Genomic DNA, 19,731 nt, shown 5'->3' with positions numbered 1-19,731 from the left:
CAACAGTAGTGAGATGCATACTGTTTCCTGGAATGTGCATGCATGGGACACTGTAACAGCATAAGGATCCCACAATGCAATGCAGACAAAACATATAATGCACTGAAAAATATTCACTGTAGCTGAGATCCAGTGTCAATAAGACTTTAGTTTAAGTGTTCATACTTGATTTTATTGTTTACATTTGTCAATAAATCAGTGGAGCATCTCAAACAAGATCAAACAAGGTTGTTTTAGCCACTGGCAATGTGTCTAAAACAAGAATAAATAAACTGGGAGGGGCACTGTCTCAGATTTTGGAGTTCTAATTTAGACAATACAACACATTCATAAATGAATATCTTACATCATAAAGTCTAAATTATTTTCACTTGTAAGGTTGTTATTTAAATAAATCTAACTTATACTGAAATCACTTACTTTCAAAGCAGCTGTTCTAATTTCATCTAAAATTGAATCTGACTAAAAGTCCTTACTGTAGCCACTTTTGGTTATAGTTTGGTGACTTTCACAGTGTTCTCTTTGCTCTCTTCCTTTTCTGACCTGCGTGTGAATATTGTCAGGATTACTGGGATGAAAACAAGGCCGTGAACCATCCCGATAAACATGACAAGAAAAAAAATCTTAAAAAATGTTCTAAAGGTGTTAAACTTTGATACAGACAACACTGACACCCCGAAAATGGTGGACAAGCCACCTTGGAGGACGGGGAACCCCAGATGTGTGAGAGCATCCACAGCCTTTGCGTTAGGATCCGTCTTTTTGCTGGAGACGAAGGCGTAAGACACGTGAGCGGAGAAATCGACAGTGAAGCCAATGCAGACGGTGAAAATGATCATGGATATGGAATCCAGGCTGATGTCCCAGAGCGCCATGAAGCCGGTCACGCCTACAGTCACTGAACCAATCGAACAAGTCACCAGAAATGAGCAGATAGGCTTAGGAATGAGCAGGAGAGAGACGATGAACATCACAGCTGCGATCACACCAACATTTTTGATCGTGCTGCTCACTACAACATCATACTGGTCAAAGAAGATGAATTTCTGGTTATAGACTAATAAAGAAGCTGCTCTGCAATCAGCTGAGGTGGACCGAAGTGCTTTAAGTGCATAAAGTTCCATGCTGCCACTGTCAATATCAACCATCTGTACGAAAACTCGGGAGGCGTGGATGACATCTCCGGTGATGTTCACATCTTGCTGGTAGAAAGGGAATAATTCAAAAAAATGAGGGAGATTTTTGAGGAAGGCATCTTTATCATTAAGGGTTAAATTATTTGCCTGCCCATACAACAAATAAGAGTCCAGCCAGGATGAAAAAATGCCTTTATCTACAATGCGGAGCCCTTTAAAGTCCTCCACGCATGCCTGGAGTTCGTGCCGCTTGGTTTCATCCCAGTATGGAAAAGGCTCACTGATAATAACCATCACAGATGGGCCATAATCATAGAAATAATGCCGATCCTTCCTGTTGAATGTGTTAACAAGGGAGTCATCAGCTGCCAGGTCGTGAAGCTCAAACCCCTGCTGTACATGGAGGCATCCATAAATGCTTACAGCTAAATATGCCACAAAGAAGAAGATCACCATTCCCTTGACCCAGGGTTTGATCAAAAATGGGCCGTAGTAATCCTTAAAGAAATAGCTGACTGGTTGCATCTTCTCTGCTCCAGTGCTCTTATCAAAGTCACCTCCCACGCAGCAGATGCTGTATAGCTCAGAGCGATTTTTAGGTCTGTCTGATGGGATTCGCTTGCAGGTCAGCCAGTGCCTGTTGCTGCCTTCCCGCCGCCCATTTAAAGCCAAGAAGGCTCCAAAGAAGGTGATGGTGTAGATGTAACAGAATATGATTGAGGTGCTGGTGTACAAGCAGAAGGCCTGCATGGATGGGAAGTAAGACTTGACACCTATGAAGAACTTGAGAACATCGGTCACAGCGGTGATGGTGATGGGCATGATGGCTTCTTTGTAAGTGTGAGCCATCCTCTTTGGGACCGGGTCATTCACATGTGTGTGCCGCCAGTCAGACACCATTATGAACATGTTGTTCAGACCAATTCCTGGAAAAAAAGTGATAACAGTTCATGATAGTTTTACGGTACTCACATGACTCACATGCTTATAAATGAATAAAGTCACCACCTTATAAAACACCACTGAAACTTTTTTTATGTTGTCACCTTTATTACTTTTATTACACTTTTAATTACTTGGCTGGTTTTGCACCTCCAGCTAAAAGCTAAAACTAAAGTGTGGAAGGAAAGAAGCCAAGAGTGAATTTTTCTCACCAAGTAAAAGGAAAACGGCGTTTGCGACGGTGATAACAAACGGCACTCCGATGTAAAGCAGCAGGCCAAAGCCAGACAGAACTGCCAGCACAGCGGAGAGGATACCGAAGACAGCCACCCACACCTTGTTCCTCACATTGTCCAGCCTGCCAAGGAGGAATAAATTGTATTTAAATCCATACAGATGATAAAGATAACAGTGAACTGAGGGCAAGGTCCAGTTTTTCTGGGCAGCCTGTAAAGGATCATTGTTGGATGTTTTATAACAAAACAACTTCCTAAATATGACCTTTTATTGTGGATGTTCTTACAATTTGTAAAGTGAAGCTTGTAAAAAAAAGCCTGTTGTTCATAGTTAATACAGAGGTGGCAACACCTGACACAATCTGAGCCATAAACCTGATAAACAATAGCTATCACACGCTCTGAAAATGTCCCGTCATAAAAAGAGAAACAGAAGGTAAATATACTGACCTGATTGTTAATTATTATCTTTCCCTGTTACTCAAGTTATATGTTATATTCCCTGTTGTTAATTATTACCTGGTTAAATATCCAGGAAAAAAAGATACGTGCCGCCTTAAAAATCTGTGGAATAAGATTATAAAAAATCTACATTTAAGCTAAATATAGAAATGTAGTTTTTTTTAAGAAAAATATGGAAGATTTCATAAATGTTTTTTAAATTGTATCTTCAGAAAGTAATCATTTGGTAAACATGGGCAGTTGTATGTTAACCTAACATGTAAGACCATGTTCTAATAATATTTTTATGTAAATTGAAAAGTAAGTAAGAATTTTACTGATTAAGTGCACAGCGTGTTGTTGATTAATTGAAGTTGTTAGTGATAATAAGTCAAGAAACTTTTAAAGACTCTACAATAATACAGAGAAAATCCCTTTGAGAAGCCACTTGGTGACAGTGGGAAGAAAAAACTCGCTTTTAACAGGAAGAAACCTCTGACAGAACCAGGTTGAGGGAGGGGAGGCCATCTGCTGTTACCAGATGGGGAAGAACTGCGGAAGCGAGTCAGAGTAATATTACCAATGATTAAATGCACTGTTGTGTATAAACACAGAGTGATTGAGTAAAGATTAAATATTTGGATGCATCATGGGAGCCTAGAACTAGCAGTGTGACTAAAGGAGGATTCAGGGACACCTGATCAAGTCCTGCCTATACTGTACGTGTTGTCAAAAAGATAAATTATAACCTAATCTTAAAAGTGGGGAGGGTGTCAGTCTCAGAAAATAGAGGACATTTCATGTGACATGAACTGTTTTTAAAAGCACTGTTCACCATACGTTCTTATGTCTTCAAACAGTTTGAAGATAGAGGCATCAGCTGCTTTAAATATGAAAAATGGAAACAATGTTTGGCTCTGATAAAGGTAAAAAAAAAATGCCTCCGATGTGTAACTCTGAAGCTCTAAAGCTCGGTAATTGAGATTGTGTTTCTTCAGTTGGATTATAAATCAAAGTGCAATAAAAACTTTTCCAAGTACAAAAGATTTAAGTGAGACATTATTGCTCTTTACCTCAAGACAAAACTAGGCCAGCAGCTTCTCTCTTTGACTAAGCTTCTGGCTGTAGCTTGATTTTCAACAACTAAGCATGTGAGTCTTATCAGTGTTTAATAGGAGGGGTGATAATTTGCACATGTTTTACAGCAACAGGAGCTGGGCACCTTGTAGTAATTGAATCAGTCATTAACTCCTCTATAGGAGGAGTTATTCTAGAGTCAAACGTGAGGCCATCTAACAGCTAAAACTGAAACTAGATCATGAGACATCCAGATCCAGGCCTCAACCTGACTGAAATGGTGGGACTTTAAGAGAGCTGTGCATAGATTTCAATGAGCTGAAGCAACGCTGTAAAACAATTGCTCACGTTACTTCAGATTATTAAGGCTAAAGGTGGTTTTACAAGCTTCTGAATCATGGGGGTGTAGTTAGGTTTCCACACATTGCTTCAGATTCAACTTCAGCTTTTTGTTTGTTAAATTAATAAAGACACTGTTATACATTGATATAGATCCTGGTTATTCTTCACCTCAGGCTGTATTTCCATAACTGTTAAGTACCAGATTAGTTTTATTGTCCTTAGAATTTAAAGAAGGTCTATTTCTTTTTACTAGAACTGTAACTATGAATTCAAACTTCTTAATCTACATGAAAATAGCTCAAAACAAAAAAAAAAAGTTAATTGTACTGCACTACATGTAACCTGACCTGGGTCAGACAAGCGCTCTGCATCCTGGATTTTGCCACTTACTGCGTGACGGTTGCTGATCACTTCTTACCTCAGGCAGGATATCACAGAGACGGTGACAGCACAGGCATAAGCGATGAGGAATAGGGGGAAGCCATCTGTGGTGTGGCTGTCAATCTCATCCTGCTTGGATTTCGAGGTGTAGTAAGACACCTACAAAAGAGCACAGCAGAAGGAAGTCAGCTTGAGCGTTTAAGTCACAAAAAATGATTGCACATGGAAGTCCTGGCAGCTGTTACATCAGTGTTACTCAACAGTTTGGATTTAAAAGGGCAGTTCACCCACAAAAGTCAAATATTTAGATTTTTCCTCTGGCCTGTAATGCTTGCCTGTTCCTCCACTTAGACTTTTCTACAGTTTACTTCCAAAAACTAGGAAATTCAATCCAAACAGTCTATCTTCTCATGAATATAATGCACTATGTGATAGCAGTACAGTACTTTTACAAGAAACCCTGCAGAAATGTTTTTTGTTCTTCAAATCATACAATGTTAGTTCAACAAGGAAATCTTCAGACCTTGTAATGAGCATGTTTAATGTTGGAACACATCTGCCAACTAAAAGAAATGTGTGCATAGTTCACATTACAACCATTTTCAGGTTATAAATGACTCTATTATTCAGGAATACTTTCTTAATGGCTCAGTTTGTGATTATTCCATTTTTGTAGTTTCCTTTCATCTTGAGATCAAGAGCTTGGTCCGCATAGCCGACAATAAGTCAGACTCGTTTCCAGTGCATGATGGACTCTGCCAGGGCTCCCTTTGTCACTGATTCTGTTAGTAAATTTTATGGACAGAATTTCTAGGCCTATCCAAGTGGTGGGAGGCTTTCACTTGGGTGGTCTGAGAATCTCATCTCTGCTTTTCGCAGATGATGTGGTTCTGTTGGCTTTATCGGGTGATGGCCTTCAGATCACACTGGAATGGTTCGTGGCCAAGTGTGAAACGGTGGGAATGACAATAAACACCTCCAAATCTGAGGCGATAGTCCTCAGGTGGCGTGCCCACTCCGGGTCAAGGATGAGATCCTGCCCCAAGTGGAGGAGTTTAAATATCTCAGGGTCTTGTTCATGAGTGACAGGAGAAGGAAGCGGGAGATTGACAGATGGATTGGTGCTCCGGCTGCAGTGACGCTGTACCGGTCCGTCGTGGTGAAGAAAGAGAACCCAAAGTAAAAGCAATGCTCTCAATTTACCAATCAATCTACGTCCCTACCCTCACCTATTGTCACGAGCTGTGGGTAGTGCCCGAAAGAACGAGATCGCAGATACAAGCGGCAGAAAAGAGCTTCCTCTAAGAGAGGACTCCACTTGGCCCACTGAAGATTTAAAAAGTTATTTTCCAAAAAAATACAGGGGGAAGACATGAACTAGTTTGTGCATAAAGTGAGAGAATGTCAGTGTCAAACAACATAAAAGTAAAGTAGTTATTCCTAAATCATATTTTGTTTAACTAAATAAAATGAGGCTTAAAACTAGAATTACATTACAATAAGCTGTTAAACCATCACTGATAATGGCATTATGAATTAAAAACACTGTAACGTGACATTTTGTGGGGGTGTTTTTGCATGACTTTGGTATTTTTATGGAGTTTTTCCATGCTGTTGGTAAAGAGAACAAACAACATAAAAAAGGACAATAAAAAAAGAAACAACCACTCAGTGTGGCTGGTAGTTTTCCACTGCTGATGGCACGTACTTGACCTTCATCCAAATTGTCTTTAACTCAAGTAGAACATTAAACCGCACAATGCTTCCAATGCTTCTTTTTTGTCAAAAAGCTTTTGGTGGCACATTCCAATGAAGAAAATCTTTCTGTAGTCGGTCTGTGGTCAAATGTATCTTTCTGTGATCATTTTATGTTGCTTTAGTTTTGTGATTGAGGTCATTGTTTTTGCCCCAATTTTTGCAACCATGTGACTGGAAGAGTTTGGGCTAGAAGCACAAGTCTGCACAAAACTTTTTTATTTTTCAAAATTTATGAAAGATTTATTAAAAAAATAATAATACTCATTACCAAACACAAAAAGCATCATTTGATGGCATTGTTAAAAGTATTTGTGGCTTTTGCAAAGCATTTCATCAGTCATGTGAAAAATAGTTCATCGTAAATGCACATCGAATAAATACACCCAAGAATCTCTGTTTGCGTTTAAGCATTCAGAGAGGTTATGTTACTTGCTTCAACTTTAAAGTTTAAAAAGAAAATGAATAATAAAAACATGAGTAATGATGTGATACTCACATAAATGTGTTCGCTGTCTGTGTTGTCTGATAGGAGCTTTTTAAATTCTCTCAGCCATAATTTTGAGGCTTCAGCTGTGCTTTCCCGATCATCTAAGTAGTAGAAAAGTTTGACAGCTTCAGCATTTCTGACTGAGTCGCTATCATCTGTAATAACACCACCCAGCACTGCACCTAGAAAGAGTGGAGTAGCTTTGTGCATGTGGACTGGATAGGTGATGCTGGTCTGATTGGTTAGACTGTAGCTGAGGATTTCAAGGATGATGTTTGAAACACACTCTCCGTTGGCTCTGGCACACAGTTCATTGAAGCCCAGTCTTCCATTGTCCACAGTGATATCAAGGATCTTATTGTTAAGTGAGATGATGTCCTCTAAAACAAGTGTGTCCAGTAGATTACGGCTGTTCCTAGCCATAGCAATGAGGGATGCAAAGCTGCCCTTGTCATACTGCCTGTCTTCAGAAAACATGGAGTAATTGTAGGGAAAGTTTTCTTTCACAAAGGCTCTGGTTGCCTTTGAGGGTCCTTTAGTTGGCGTAAACTGGCGCTCAAGACTATTGTCCTGTCTTCCCTCGAGAAAAATGAAACCCCCGCTGAGTGCTGCTGAGAGTAACACAGGAACAATGAAAAAATATAATGGATAGGATCCTACTTTTGATCCAAGATTTTCAAAAAGCCGTGACAGAGGCTTTGTCAGGCAGTCAGTGCGTCTAGAATCCATCCTTAGTGTTGCAGGGCAGTGACACGGATCTGTTGTGACTGCACACTTATAAAGGGTGTCAAGATAAGCTTAATCCTAATATTTATTGCTTCTGGGAAGAGCTACCCTTATTCCAGGAAAAACAAGATGACATGCAAATTATTCAGTGTTCAGTTTTTATTCTGTGACAGTAAAACGATAAGGCAAGCCTTTAGAATGATAAAAGGAAACAAGCTAATTAGTGAACCTAGACAAGGATTACCAAATGCTGACCTTGCTCTGACTTAATGAAAATAACCAGGGCGGTGAAAAATCCGATTTTATGACATTATGTTGCAACTATACCTGTAAAACTGTGTTATAACTATGTGACTTTATAACTAAATTACTTTGTAGTTGTGTCATGTCACTAAAATTACTTAAGAAGACTCAATGCTGAAGACAAACAAGCTCATAAAAAAATTTGATTACTTCTTAAATTAGTTAGTCATATCAAAGTATCCCTTTCTGTGAAGACTCTTTTGACATTTTGAAATTTAAAATGAGTGGTCAAAGCATTTCTGTCACCAAGCTGTAGCATGTAGCTCCTCTCCTCCTCTCCCTTAGCTTCCCTGCTTAGCCTCTTATGTCCTTGTCTAGTCTCGTGTTTTTTGTATTACTTATCCCTGGAACATTCTCTCACAGTCCGTTCTCTAAAACCTAAAAGAGGAATTATGGATTTGATCAACTGGTCCCTAAATGCAATTGACACCCCTTTCTCAACGAGAAGTTTGGCCTTGGGTGAGCCTGAGTGCTGAAGATATCTACCTATTCGGAACCATGGTAACAGGGTTCTGGCGAATCAGAGCTGGCTTGGCCCTGACTTATCGAAGAATTAAGAAAGCGAAACCGGCTGTTCAAACCCCCACAAGGCTGCCCGCTGGGATTGAAACGATGGGAAGAGGTGAATAAAGCCTTGATTGATTTCACTGATTGATTAATTAAAGTCAACTCCCTGTGAACTACTTGAACCTTCCATTGCTGCTGCTATGATGCAACCTAAATCTCCTGTTATGACCATTTGTACCCACTGACCTTAGGGAACATCGACTTCTATGTCAAACTGTCCAGATGCTGGAAATCCCCAGAATTACCACAAACACTCTGGTTTGTGGTACTCTGGTCTATAGTACACTTCTACAATACATTTTGTATCTCAAAATGTACTATAGGTGTATGAAGGCTTGCAATTAGCTGTGAAATTAACATAAATTCACACTTTTCTCACACAGTACCTTTGTCATGTACTTACATTTGTTGCTCCCAACCCAAACACATCTGGCCAGTGACCAGACTAAACATTATCACGTGGTTTGTAGTGACACATTTTGGTTCACATGGAGTTTTTGTGACCACAGAGACTCGTCCTCTGACAATTTTTAATTGATTGTAATTCATTATAATATATTTATAATTCAACTGCACGTGCACCCCAGGCAGTGTCCTTAAAGTCAACATCATAGAACTATGACAGGAATGACTATTCGGTCATTGGATTTCCAGCTAACCACACCTGATTGTAACCTAAGCTTCACACTAAATTTACTGTACTGCAGTGTTGTGGATTTTGTTATGTATTTGCCTACAGAGAGTGATTCTCAACCAATGCAAACATGCTTCCATGCAGTCCAAATGCACCTCACTCGACGTGGATGGCACTGGGCATCAGTCAACAGGAAACAGTTAAGGAATTGACAATGAAGTTCACCAGGAATGGGAAAATTTAAACAATTGATGATCAAAAATGTTCTGCGAACAACGTGCAGGCAGTGTTCCAGTCAGTTTCCTTCCAGCTCTTTGTGTCTTCTAACCTTGCTCTTTTCCATGATGGACCAACAACAGCACTTAAATTCAATAGTTGCACCATAAACGGTGTTATAGATGCTGCCTTCATCTGACAACAGATGTTCAGCAGGTAGACAGGCAGTTCCTAGCTGGGCACAAAATGCCGTGGACTGCCAACGTGCTACCACCACTGAACTATAATTTCCCCCATAATGTTTCAAGGGACAACTGAAGGTCAGTTATAAAAATGTGTTTGGAATTTAGCAACACACACAAGGTGTGAAAATCCAGGAGGATTAGTTTTACACTTCCAAGCTTGTCTCCATTGATATCATTTAACCCCTGTCATTCAGCTGTCAGTCAGAGCCCTGCCTTCGAGCCACAGCTCATATCTCATCTTGCAGAGGTCCTTCATGGGGTCATCAATTTCTCATTCTCTTGGTGATTCTAGCAGACAGTTGGCAGAAGACTGCTGGAGACATCAGTTAAATCAAATCTTTTCTTCAACTTGCCTTTTGTCTTTAAGGCTATTAAAGACTGTAAACAATAGACACAAACACTGGTGTTTGTTCTTTAGCTCTCAGTTTGCATCAGCATGCAAATGAGTTGTTCCACTCCAAAAGCTACCATCTTCAGATGGATGAGTAAAAGTTGACACTTTCATTAGCTTTTCTCTCCCTCCTGTGTTAGTGAATGTGTTGCAGAAAACCAGGAAAACCTGGCTTCATTTGATGTTGACAAGCAATGGTTCTACTCTGAGCTCCTCACCCTACCTCTAAGGGAGAGCACAGGCACCCTTCAAAGAAAAAACATTTCTAAACCAGTCATGACGACCTTTGTAATATCATAATCGTATCATTAACGAAAATCAAATGACGAAGATGAAAACCCAAACCTCCTAAACCCATACAATGTTTATATTAAACTTTATTATTAATGGCTTTCCACCCAAACACTCTCACCAAAGCACGTAACCAGCTGCCAAGAATTTAACTCAGATCTTTGCAATGGTGGGCGAGTGTTTTTACCTTTGCTTCAGTACCAATATTTAGTGCCAGAATTATATGCCAATGCTTTCCTTTTTTTTAATGTGCCAAGATGGACAAGGATTAACTGTTCCCCCTGTGGGTTTTATTCTTGGCAGAGTGGAGAAGACTCTGAAATAGCATTTATTCAAAGCATCAAGGGACAGTAAAATGACACTGAACCAATGCTAATGACTTTCTGTGGGGATGTTAGAAGCTGCAGTTCATTTATACAACAAATGAGTGTAAAATTTGAAAAGACAGGGGAAACATTCTATATTTTTACACACATTAAACTCAACCATGGAAAGGCTTGCAGTTTTAATTTGACTGTGCCACATTGCCAGCCACTTCATTAGAATTGCTATTGTAAATATCATATCAGCCAATTACATGGCCTCAAGAGAACATGCTAAATTTCAAACCAAGCATCAGAATGAGGAAGAAGGATCTCTTAACTGGCTTTGAACCTGGCATGGTAGCTGAATCCAGATGGGCTGGTCTGAATATTTTAGGAACTGCTGATCTACTGGAATTTTTACACGCAATGCTTTCTATGGTTTACAGGGAATGGTCATAAAAAGAGAAAACACTCAGTGGGTGGTAAAAATACCTTGTTGATGCAGTAGGTCAGGAGAGAGTGACCAGATAGCTTACAGCTGACAGTAAGGCAACAGTAACTGAAATAAACACTTGTTACAGCAAAGGTATGCAGAAGAGCATCTCTGAATGCACAACATGTTGATCCTTGATGCAGAAGACCACACAGAGTATCACTTCTGTCACCTAAGAACAGGAAACTGAGCCTACAATTTGCACCATCTTACTTGAATTAAATTAACCCTCCTGCCATCCTTTAAAAAACTCACACCCATCACCCTAGGGACCATTCTCAGCCACGCCATAAAAAGACCATATATCCATATTTTATTCCACTTTAAATTAGCCAACCTTGTAAAACTACTTCTCCCTGAAATATTCATGTAAAGTTTTAATTATATTTTCGTTGTTTTAACCCTTCAAATCCCAGTGTTATTACATGAGCGCCCTGTGTTATAAGCCCCAAAAACCAAAAAACGAAACTAAATATTTCCACAAAAAACCAGTTGAAGTAATATGTGATTGTCATTATAAGTAGGCCTTTAGATGGACCAAAGATTGGCACCAACATACATTTTGACCTGCCATTATTTTTTTTGCATTTTTTTTGCAATTTAAAAATTAAAACTTCAAGGCCCTGAGTCTTCATTGACATCCAAGAAAAGAAGAAAAAATAAAATCATATGATGATAATTTGGGGTTGAAAAATAGCGTTTATAATGGAAGTCAATGGGCAGAAAATGGTCCCCAGGGTGATGGGTGTGGGGATTTCTGCTGCTCAGCCATTTTAGGCTGATTTAAGGAATTCCCACTGGAATATTAACATTGGCAGGTAAAAACTATCCTGTGGCAAGTTTGGTTATATTCCACTGAACACAGTGGAAATGGCAGCCATTTAACACATAGCAGTGGCACAAAAAGGTCCCAAGAAGGCAGGAAGGTTAAATTCAATTAAATTAGCTGAATATTATTGCTGACCATGTCCATCCTTTTATGGCCACAGTGTACACATCTTCTGATCACTGTGTCACAAAGTTTAAATCATCTCAGACTGGTTCCTTAAACATAAGAATGAGTTCACTCTACTCAGATGACCTCAACAGTCATCAGATAGCAATCCAACAGAGCACCTTTGGGATGTCTGGGAAAGGAAGATTTTAATCGTAGATGTGGAGCCGACAAATTAGCAGCGACTGTGTGATACTGATCACGTCAAAAGGGAACAAATGTCTGAGGAAGGTTTTTAACACCTCATTGAGTCTGTGCCATTAAGAATTCAGGCAGCTCTGAAGGCAAAAGGACAACACCACTGCTGATCGGTCTGGCCTGGCCCTGCTGAGATCCTCCTTGAAGTGTTTTGTTTTTTGTTTTTTTTAGTAGCTCCAGTGCTTCACCAATCGTATTCTATCATTTTTAGTTGTGTTTAGTTTAGTATGTATTCTTTTTTTTTGGCGGGGAAAAATCCCAGTTCCCAAACCGACTACAGCTGACTGCAGTCGTGCAACACTTCTTCATAAACACCACAGGTTAATAAATTACCTGGCAGTGCTGTTGTTTTATAGGTTATATAAAGAATCTTTATAAAAGCAAGCAGCTAGAAGCAGAAGCACAATCTCAACATGGTCCACTGGATTTTCTTTCTAAACTCCTGCGATGCATTCATTTCTTCTTCTCTTTTCTATTTCCCTTCACTGTTAAAGAGGAGTTTCCATTATGCCAGTGGTTCACATTAAAGAGATGGGAACAGGCTGCTACCTGCAATTCTCCTTGCTCACCCAGCCGTGGGTCACTAGGTGCTGAGCGACAGCTGGCTGTCTCGTTCCCTCCACCACTCACACACACTAACAGTCACACACCTGCACACCACACTCATGTGGTTCCAGACTCCTTCCCACCCATTCTTTACATTCACCTGCCAAGCAGCTTTATAAGGCCAATGTTCAGAGCGATACAAACCGCAGACACATAGGTGACGCACAGAATCAGTGCAGTGTGTTCTGTAATATATTCATGCATAGAAAAGCGATCAGTCATCCTGTAAGTGTGGAAGAACAAACACACACACACACACACACACAATGTAAGCAACGACAAAGTGATTGTTAAGAAACAATACTGACTCGGTTAGACTTTTCTGATTGAAAAACAGTGGGATCAAGTTAGGAACACCAATGCAAGACTAAAGGTTCTAATAATGAATTACGACATTCCCTTAAATAACAAAAGAATAAATAAAAATGAAGGTTTTATTGATGTATGATGTTTGATACAAATTTGAATGGGGAATACAGTCAGGGGCTTTAAATTTGTGTGTTTTGCCCCTTTTTTATACACTCTCAAAGTATGAGTGTAGGAAGTACAAGACAGGCATAAACATGACTGTGCTAAAAAATACAAACAATAGCAACTACAGATGGATAATGAAAAGGCAATCAAATGAGCTGATAAACCATAGCTCTAGAAGACCTAATAGGTACTACACACTGTGACTGTGATATTAAAGTGTTAACCAGATTGCCAGTTACTATTACAGAAAATACTTCTTCTCACTTCCTGCAAAGAGAGATAGTGATCCAGATCAGAGGGCATGCTAGCAAAGTGCTTTGTCAAATCCGGCCTGACTTTCCATCTATTTTAACAACTGCAGCCATAAGCAATCCTGCAGATCTATGAAACGTATCTTCCCCCTTCCTCTTGCCACAGCTGCTGAGGCAGCACCTGGATTTAAATGACTAGACTCATTTCTGAACGCCTGATGGTGACAGCTGAGGATGGAGAAATTACCCACAGACCTGTTTCTATTCTTTCTCATGTGAGAGGCATCTGGGAAGAATAACTGTAAATTGTTTCATTCCTTTATAACCACCACCTTAACAAGTTCACGTGCTGCATTCTTATCATCAAAATCCACGACGATACCATACAGTAAAAAAGTCTTTGACCACTTGTAGTTTGGTGATATTTTGTTAAGGAAATAGGAAACTTTAGTGGCCTTCATGAATAGTTCACAAGGACATTCACAGCTCTTCATGCCTTTTGTTTCTGTTCTCAGTCAAGATGATTGGGCCCTGAGGACACCAGTTAATGATCGATGGCGCTCCATTGTTCTTTCTTCTGTCCAGGTATGTTTTTACTGCACTGGCAGTGTGTTTGGGACCATTGTCATGCTGATAAATTAAGCCGTTGATAATTAGACACTATTCAGATCCATGGTGGATCAAAATCTGAGAAAATTTGACAAATCAGTTTTGACAAGATCGCCACCTTTGACTGAAATGCTAACTCCAAACCATGACAGAGCCACCATCATGTTTTACAGATGCCTGTAGACATTCTGAAAAGGGTCATGTTCAAGGACTGGACTGAAAATGGGTGAAAAAGCAGTCAATTACCAAAGATCTTAGAAAGCCCTTCAGAAAGGTTGGAGGACTATTGCTCAAGACCACTTTTGAAACAACTGCAAAAAAGTCTAGCTCCTTGGAATTAACAAATTTAAGAATCAAGTGATGGATTAAGACTTTTACACGGTGCTCTATATGTCAGAAGTCTGGTTTTTATGACAAAAAAAGCATTTTCTAGCTTATCGAGCAACTATTAAACTCCTCCAGGTTTACATGGTCAATACTGGAAAAAACGCAAATTACTAAGAAAAGATGAGGTGAATAAAACATCACTTTATAATTAAAAAATGATTTAACAGTCAGATTTTATTACTGCAGAAATGTGTGATTAAAGTAACAATATTGATTTTTACACCATATTTTACTGGTATTTGACCTTCCCCCTGCATCTACATCCATATACTGTTGATGAACGCAGCAGTAGCCAAGGGGTAGACATCCCCATCTAGTGAGCTTGGAATCCAGACTTTCATGTGAACAAATGTTGCATAATCAATAAATGAGTAATAAAGCTGTTTAAAGCTCTATTAGAGTATAATTTGTGTAAAATATGTTCATTTTTCTCAATCCTAGGGGCTCAGACAGATTTACCTTTTTAATTTGTCTTTAAATGCATTTTCACGAGGTTGCTCGCTCATTTGTTTCCCTTTATTGACATGTTAATCAAGATTTTAGGTTTTTTCTTTTGTAATGTGCAGGGGTGCACATAAGTGGTGCACATTTGCTGTCAAAATAAAAGACGTGCACCAGATAAGAAGTTGCAACGCGCGTTTGCGTACATATAAAAGGCACTGTTTTTGTCCGCTAGAGAGGGATTTTCACAGCACATTCTGCACCACATCTCTGTGCGTTCATCATTTGTTTGAAGCCAGCTCACCTTCTGCAACCACTTTTCCGAGTATACGTATACTCCTGATATTTCTTTGGAGGTGGAGGAACACCAAAGTAACTGGTTAAAGGAGCTTCTTCAACATTTTTAAGAGTTCGAAACACATGTCTGTCCTCCTCCAGAAAATCTTATGTACACAAATGCGCGTTGCAACTTCTTATCTTGTGCGCGTTTTTTATTTTGACAGCGAATGCGAACCTGCGGACCACTTATGTGCACCCCTGGTAATGTGTTCTGTTTGCAGTAAAAATCAAGTGGATGAAACAAAGAGGACAAAGAAAAAGAGTACTTTTGTAATTTCTGGCTAATTACTTGAAGCTGGACATCAACAAAAGCTGGGATCATTTTACATAACTTTTAAGAAGGAGTCCTGTATCATGCTCTCCACCTGGTCTACCAGCACACTGTACTCTGCTTCACAAATGCTGTGTTTCCTCTTGGCACTTTCTTTCAGGCATTTTATCATCTCTCTGTGCATTTCTGGTCTGGATGCAATAAGTTCCAGCTTCTTGAGCTGCTCAGTGGGATCCTCTGGAATATTTGGGATTTGTAAAGCTTTGAACACAGTGGGAGCAAATTTCCCATAGTGAGCCGTGGAACAAAACACTACGGGACACGAGCCATCCTGCAGCCTATCAGCGACGAATTTAGCCACAGCCGTGTGTGTGTCCATGACGTAGCCCGTCTGTGTGTGAACTCTCTGGATGGCGGCCAAGCAGTCATCCTCAGAGCACCAGCCAGACAGCACTTCCTGCTGAATCGTGCCAAGAAGAGGCTCGGGAACCTGAAAGTGCTGCTGTCTGTCTAAGCGTGTGAACAGGTCCTTGACAAGATGGCTGTTTCCGTCGGAGACGTGGTAGATAAACCTCTCGAGGTTGGAGGACTTCAGGATATCTATAGCGGGGGAGTGGGAGAGCATCAGAGACCGTCCCCGAAGATCGTACTGGCCTGTCTTGATAAAGTCAGTGATGACACGGTTGTGGTTGGATGCACAGATAACTTTTCTTATCGGGATGCCCATTTGTTTGGCGTACACAGCTGACATGGCATTGCCAAAGTTGCCAGTAGGGATGCAAACATCAATGGGATCGCCGAATTTGATGACACCATCCCTGCACAGATCCAGATAGGCTGATGAATGATAGACCACCTGAAAGAGGAGAAAATGTTAGTAAAACTTTGCTTAGTGTTGCCAAAATAATACTGCCCTTGTGACTGACTAAAAAATCACAGACTTTTAGCAAGTAAGTGAATTCCTGAAGAACAGCAAAACACCTGGATCAAACTTTTGGTGTTTTCACAACAACAGAATGGGAAACACAATAAAATTTCACTTTACAATAACGTTGTATTCCTGTTTCTGCATTTTAAAGAAAGACTGCATACTGGGGTCACAGTTTGAAGTTTAGTTCCACTTCCTTGCAGCACAAACCAGAAATGGACACCACTCACCTTCAAAATCAGTTTTTTAAAACACGTTGGCTGCAGCTCTGAAACAACCATTTTTGGTAACCATGGAAGTCTGCTGGCAACCAAAGCAATCACAATGTTGGCTACGAAAAAGCTTATTAAGATGTAATGTTATAATTAAATGCTTATATTTATAAAAATCAATGTCTTCTTGCAGCGACACTCGGTGATCAGCAACCTACCTGTGGCAACAGGCGTGCCCAGTTGATGGAGTTGCCGGTGCTGAGGACTGTGCCGTACTCTACAGCGAGATGCCCTGTCAGCCCCGCCTCCCCAAACATCCTCTTGATATTTCTCTGGCAGAAGTCAAAGTCTGACAGGACGCTGACACCCCTGGCATTGCCCTCCCTGTAGCTCATCATCTGGAGCTTCTGAATCTCACTCACTCCTCCCTCCGGGAAGAACACCAGGACGCCGGTGCGGTGTCTGTCAGTGCCGCTCAGCCTGCTGAAGCCACTGAGCACTGCACTGCCAGTGTCTCCAGATGTGGCTACCAGGATGAGGTAGTTGCACATGGGTGGGAGGCAGTAGGCGAAGAGCTGAGGCATCAGCTGCAAAGCGAGGTCCTTGAAGGAGGCGGTGGGGCCGTGAAAAAGCTCCTGAATGTACTGATTGTGGGCGAGGTGTTTTACAGGTGCGACAGCCTTGCTGCCAAAGTTTGACCCATACGCCTTGAATATCATTGTTCTGAGATCCAAAGCAGAGATGTCCAGAGGGTGGATGCACTTTTCAAGTAAAACTAACGCTCGCTCTGGGTACGACATCTCAACTAACCTCTGCCATTCGCGTGTGCCTATCTTTGGGAAGCCATTTTTGGGAACATAAAGTCCTCCATCTGGAGCCAGACCCTCCACAACCACATCACTAAAGTATATTTTCTGCTTGGACAATCCTGCGCTATCACATCGGGTTGAAATGAATGTTTCTTCATCACTTTTCTGGTATCTCTCCACAGCTTTCAGCACCTTCTCTGCTACCTCCTCCACTGTGTCTCCTGTTCCACACAGCACCCTCACATCCAGCCATTTCTCATAAAACTGTTTCCTGTAAAGCAAAATGTCCCTCATGGATACCCCTTCCTCCTGGCCCACTATCCTGTTCACCTTCATGCTGGTGAGTCTCTGTAAGATGTCCTCACTGTCCACATCCAGGTAGAAGACCAGCCCGCTCTGTTTGACATGCTGCATTGCTTCAGCATGAAGAGGATTAGAGCCCGTCAGGGAAACAACACACCCAGAGGCAGAGAAGTTACACAAAGCTCGACCTTCTTCCTCCAAGAAACACCTTCCGCCAACTGCTGCCAACTTAGCGGCAACAGGCATCTTCCATGCCGTCTCCAAGACATCATCATCAACATCTATGACAGGGAGTCCCAGTTTGTGGGCCACTATCTTCCCCACCGTAGTTTTTCCTGCTCCCGGAGGACCCATGAGCAGGATGTTCTTGTCTCCCAGGCAGGTGGATCTGGCGGAAAGCCATGATTTTTGTGTAGACAGTGAACTCAGGCACCATTTGGCAGCTCTTATTGGAAGCTGGCTTGTATTCAGTAAACCCATTCAGCAATCAAATGACAACCGCCCTTACCCCTGTGAAAAAGAACATATTTCAGTTTTCTTTCTTTCTTTTTTTTAGAACAATGGTATTCTAAGATTATAGTACACCTAAATTTACAAGTCAGCATGTTAGCTTTTTGACAGACCTTGAAAAGTATTATATAATCTTGTCACACACCCGAACATCTTAAAGATAAGAAGACACCGTTCTAAAATCATTATCTCTTCCATTTAGACAATAACTCTTATTGCTTTTACATTGGCCCTAAAAAGCCATACCAAAGCTGTAAATGTAAACAGAAATTTTTCTCCCTCATTGTACACAGCGAGAGGCTCTAATTTACAATGGCAGCGAGATGATTATCAGGCAGAAGAAAAGATAATATCTGCTGAAGATATCAGTATCTGATTACTGGGAGGTGGGGTTAACAAAATATCAGATAACATCATAAAAACAAACCTCCGCTTTGATTTTATACAAGTTGGTAAGCTTGTATAAAACAAGATAAAGTGCATCTGTCCTTCAGATGCCTGATGTGAGTTTTAACCTTCACACGCAAACATGTGCTTTACCCCATATGCAGTCTGCGGGGGACAAACTAGAAAACTCGAATTCATTGCAAGAACTTTTTTTTCATAATTCGTACAGTTCAATAGTGTTCAACAGCAGCATAAAAAGTATTTATTTGTTTTTTTAACGTAGGTCAGTTTGTTTCATTTAAATGGACCGTTAAGGTATAATCACAGATATCAGTAGCATGCTTAGATTTCTGCTTTCGAAGTTTAGAGAGTTAGCCGAGGAATTTAAAGACAGCTGCAGTTGTAATTACCAAGCTTATAAGCTTTGATAAAATATCGTAAAAGGCTGGGATAACTTCTCGGCTTATTCAGGACACTCGCAGATGACCGTAAATGAAATTGAATGAGCAATACACTTACGCAAATAACGACTTTCCATAAGCTCCACCTGTTAATAAATGACTTTGTAAATTACGTAATTCTGTGATCTTGTTAGTTTACACAAGGAAATGAACTCTTTGCTGCAACAGTCTCCACAACAGTCGCCATAAATAACTATGGTAAGCCTAGAGGGACAAAATTATATTTATCACTGGAAGCAAAAAAAGAAAGAAAAAATGCTTAACTACATATAAATTCAGCGACGTTTTAAACTGTAACCAAACAGCTTGGAAGTTGTAGCAAACATCTAGAAAAATCCACAAAACAAAGAGAAAATCTGAAGGCAAAGCTGAACTCTTTACTGCTTTCAAGTCTGCCTCGAAAATCCCCCCTCTAAACGCCGAACAAACTTCACGCGAAAATAGCATATAGCCCTAGTAATCTTAAAGCAAGAGGAGAAGAATATTTTATGCAATTTAATGGATAACGTGAAACATTTTACATTTGCAACTTTCAAAAATAACAAGATATAACCCTAAATGAGACACTTTCCGACCGCTC

The 19,731-nt window shown here is 40.4% G+C and overlaps 2 protein-coding genes across 2 annotated transcripts; both read right to left on the bottom strand.

Moving 5' to 3' along the window:
* Positions 1–209: 209 nt before the first annotated feature.
* LOC146567142 (patched domain-containing protein 3-like) lies at positions 210–7,529 on the bottom strand. Its single transcript, XM_085285941.1, has 4 exons — positions 6,810–7,529; positions 4,593–4,714; positions 2,291–2,436; positions 210–2,062 (listed from the first exon to the last, which is right to left on the bottom strand). The coding sequence occupies exons 1-4, from the start codon at positions 7,527–7,529 to the stop codon at positions 492–494; spliced, it is 2,559 nt and encodes an 852-aa protein (XP_085142067.1). The 3' UTR covers positions 210–491.
* Positions 7,530–13,202: 5,673 nt separating this feature from the next.
* Positions 13,203–19,675, bottom strand: thnsl1 (threonine synthase like 1). The gene is made up of 3 exons (XM_085286772.1): positions 19,210–19,675; positions 16,900–18,303; positions 13,203–16,397 (listed from the first exon to the last, which is right to left on the bottom strand). Exons 2-3 carry the CDS (start codon positions 18,271–18,273, stop codon positions 15,594–15,596), a joined length of 2,178 nt encoding a protein of 725 aa, XP_085142898.1. The 5' UTR covers positions 18,274–18,303; positions 19,210–19,675; the 3' UTR covers positions 13,203–15,593.
* Positions 19,676–19,731: the final 56 nt, after the last annotated feature.

Source organism: Mchenga conophoros, linkage group LG9 (genome assembly GCF_057382185.1).
Source record: "Mchenga conophoros isolate Kocher_MC1m ecotype Shallow Benthic linkage group LG9, M_conophoros_male_GT1.1, whole genome shotgun sequence".
In the NCBI taxonomy this organism is placed as follows: Eukaryota; Metazoa; Chordata; class Actinopteri; order Cichliformes; family Cichlidae; genus Mchenga; species Mchenga conophoros.
The sequence above is the reverse complement of the archived record's forward strand: the minus strand, read 5'-3'. Positions and strand labels throughout refer to the sequence as shown.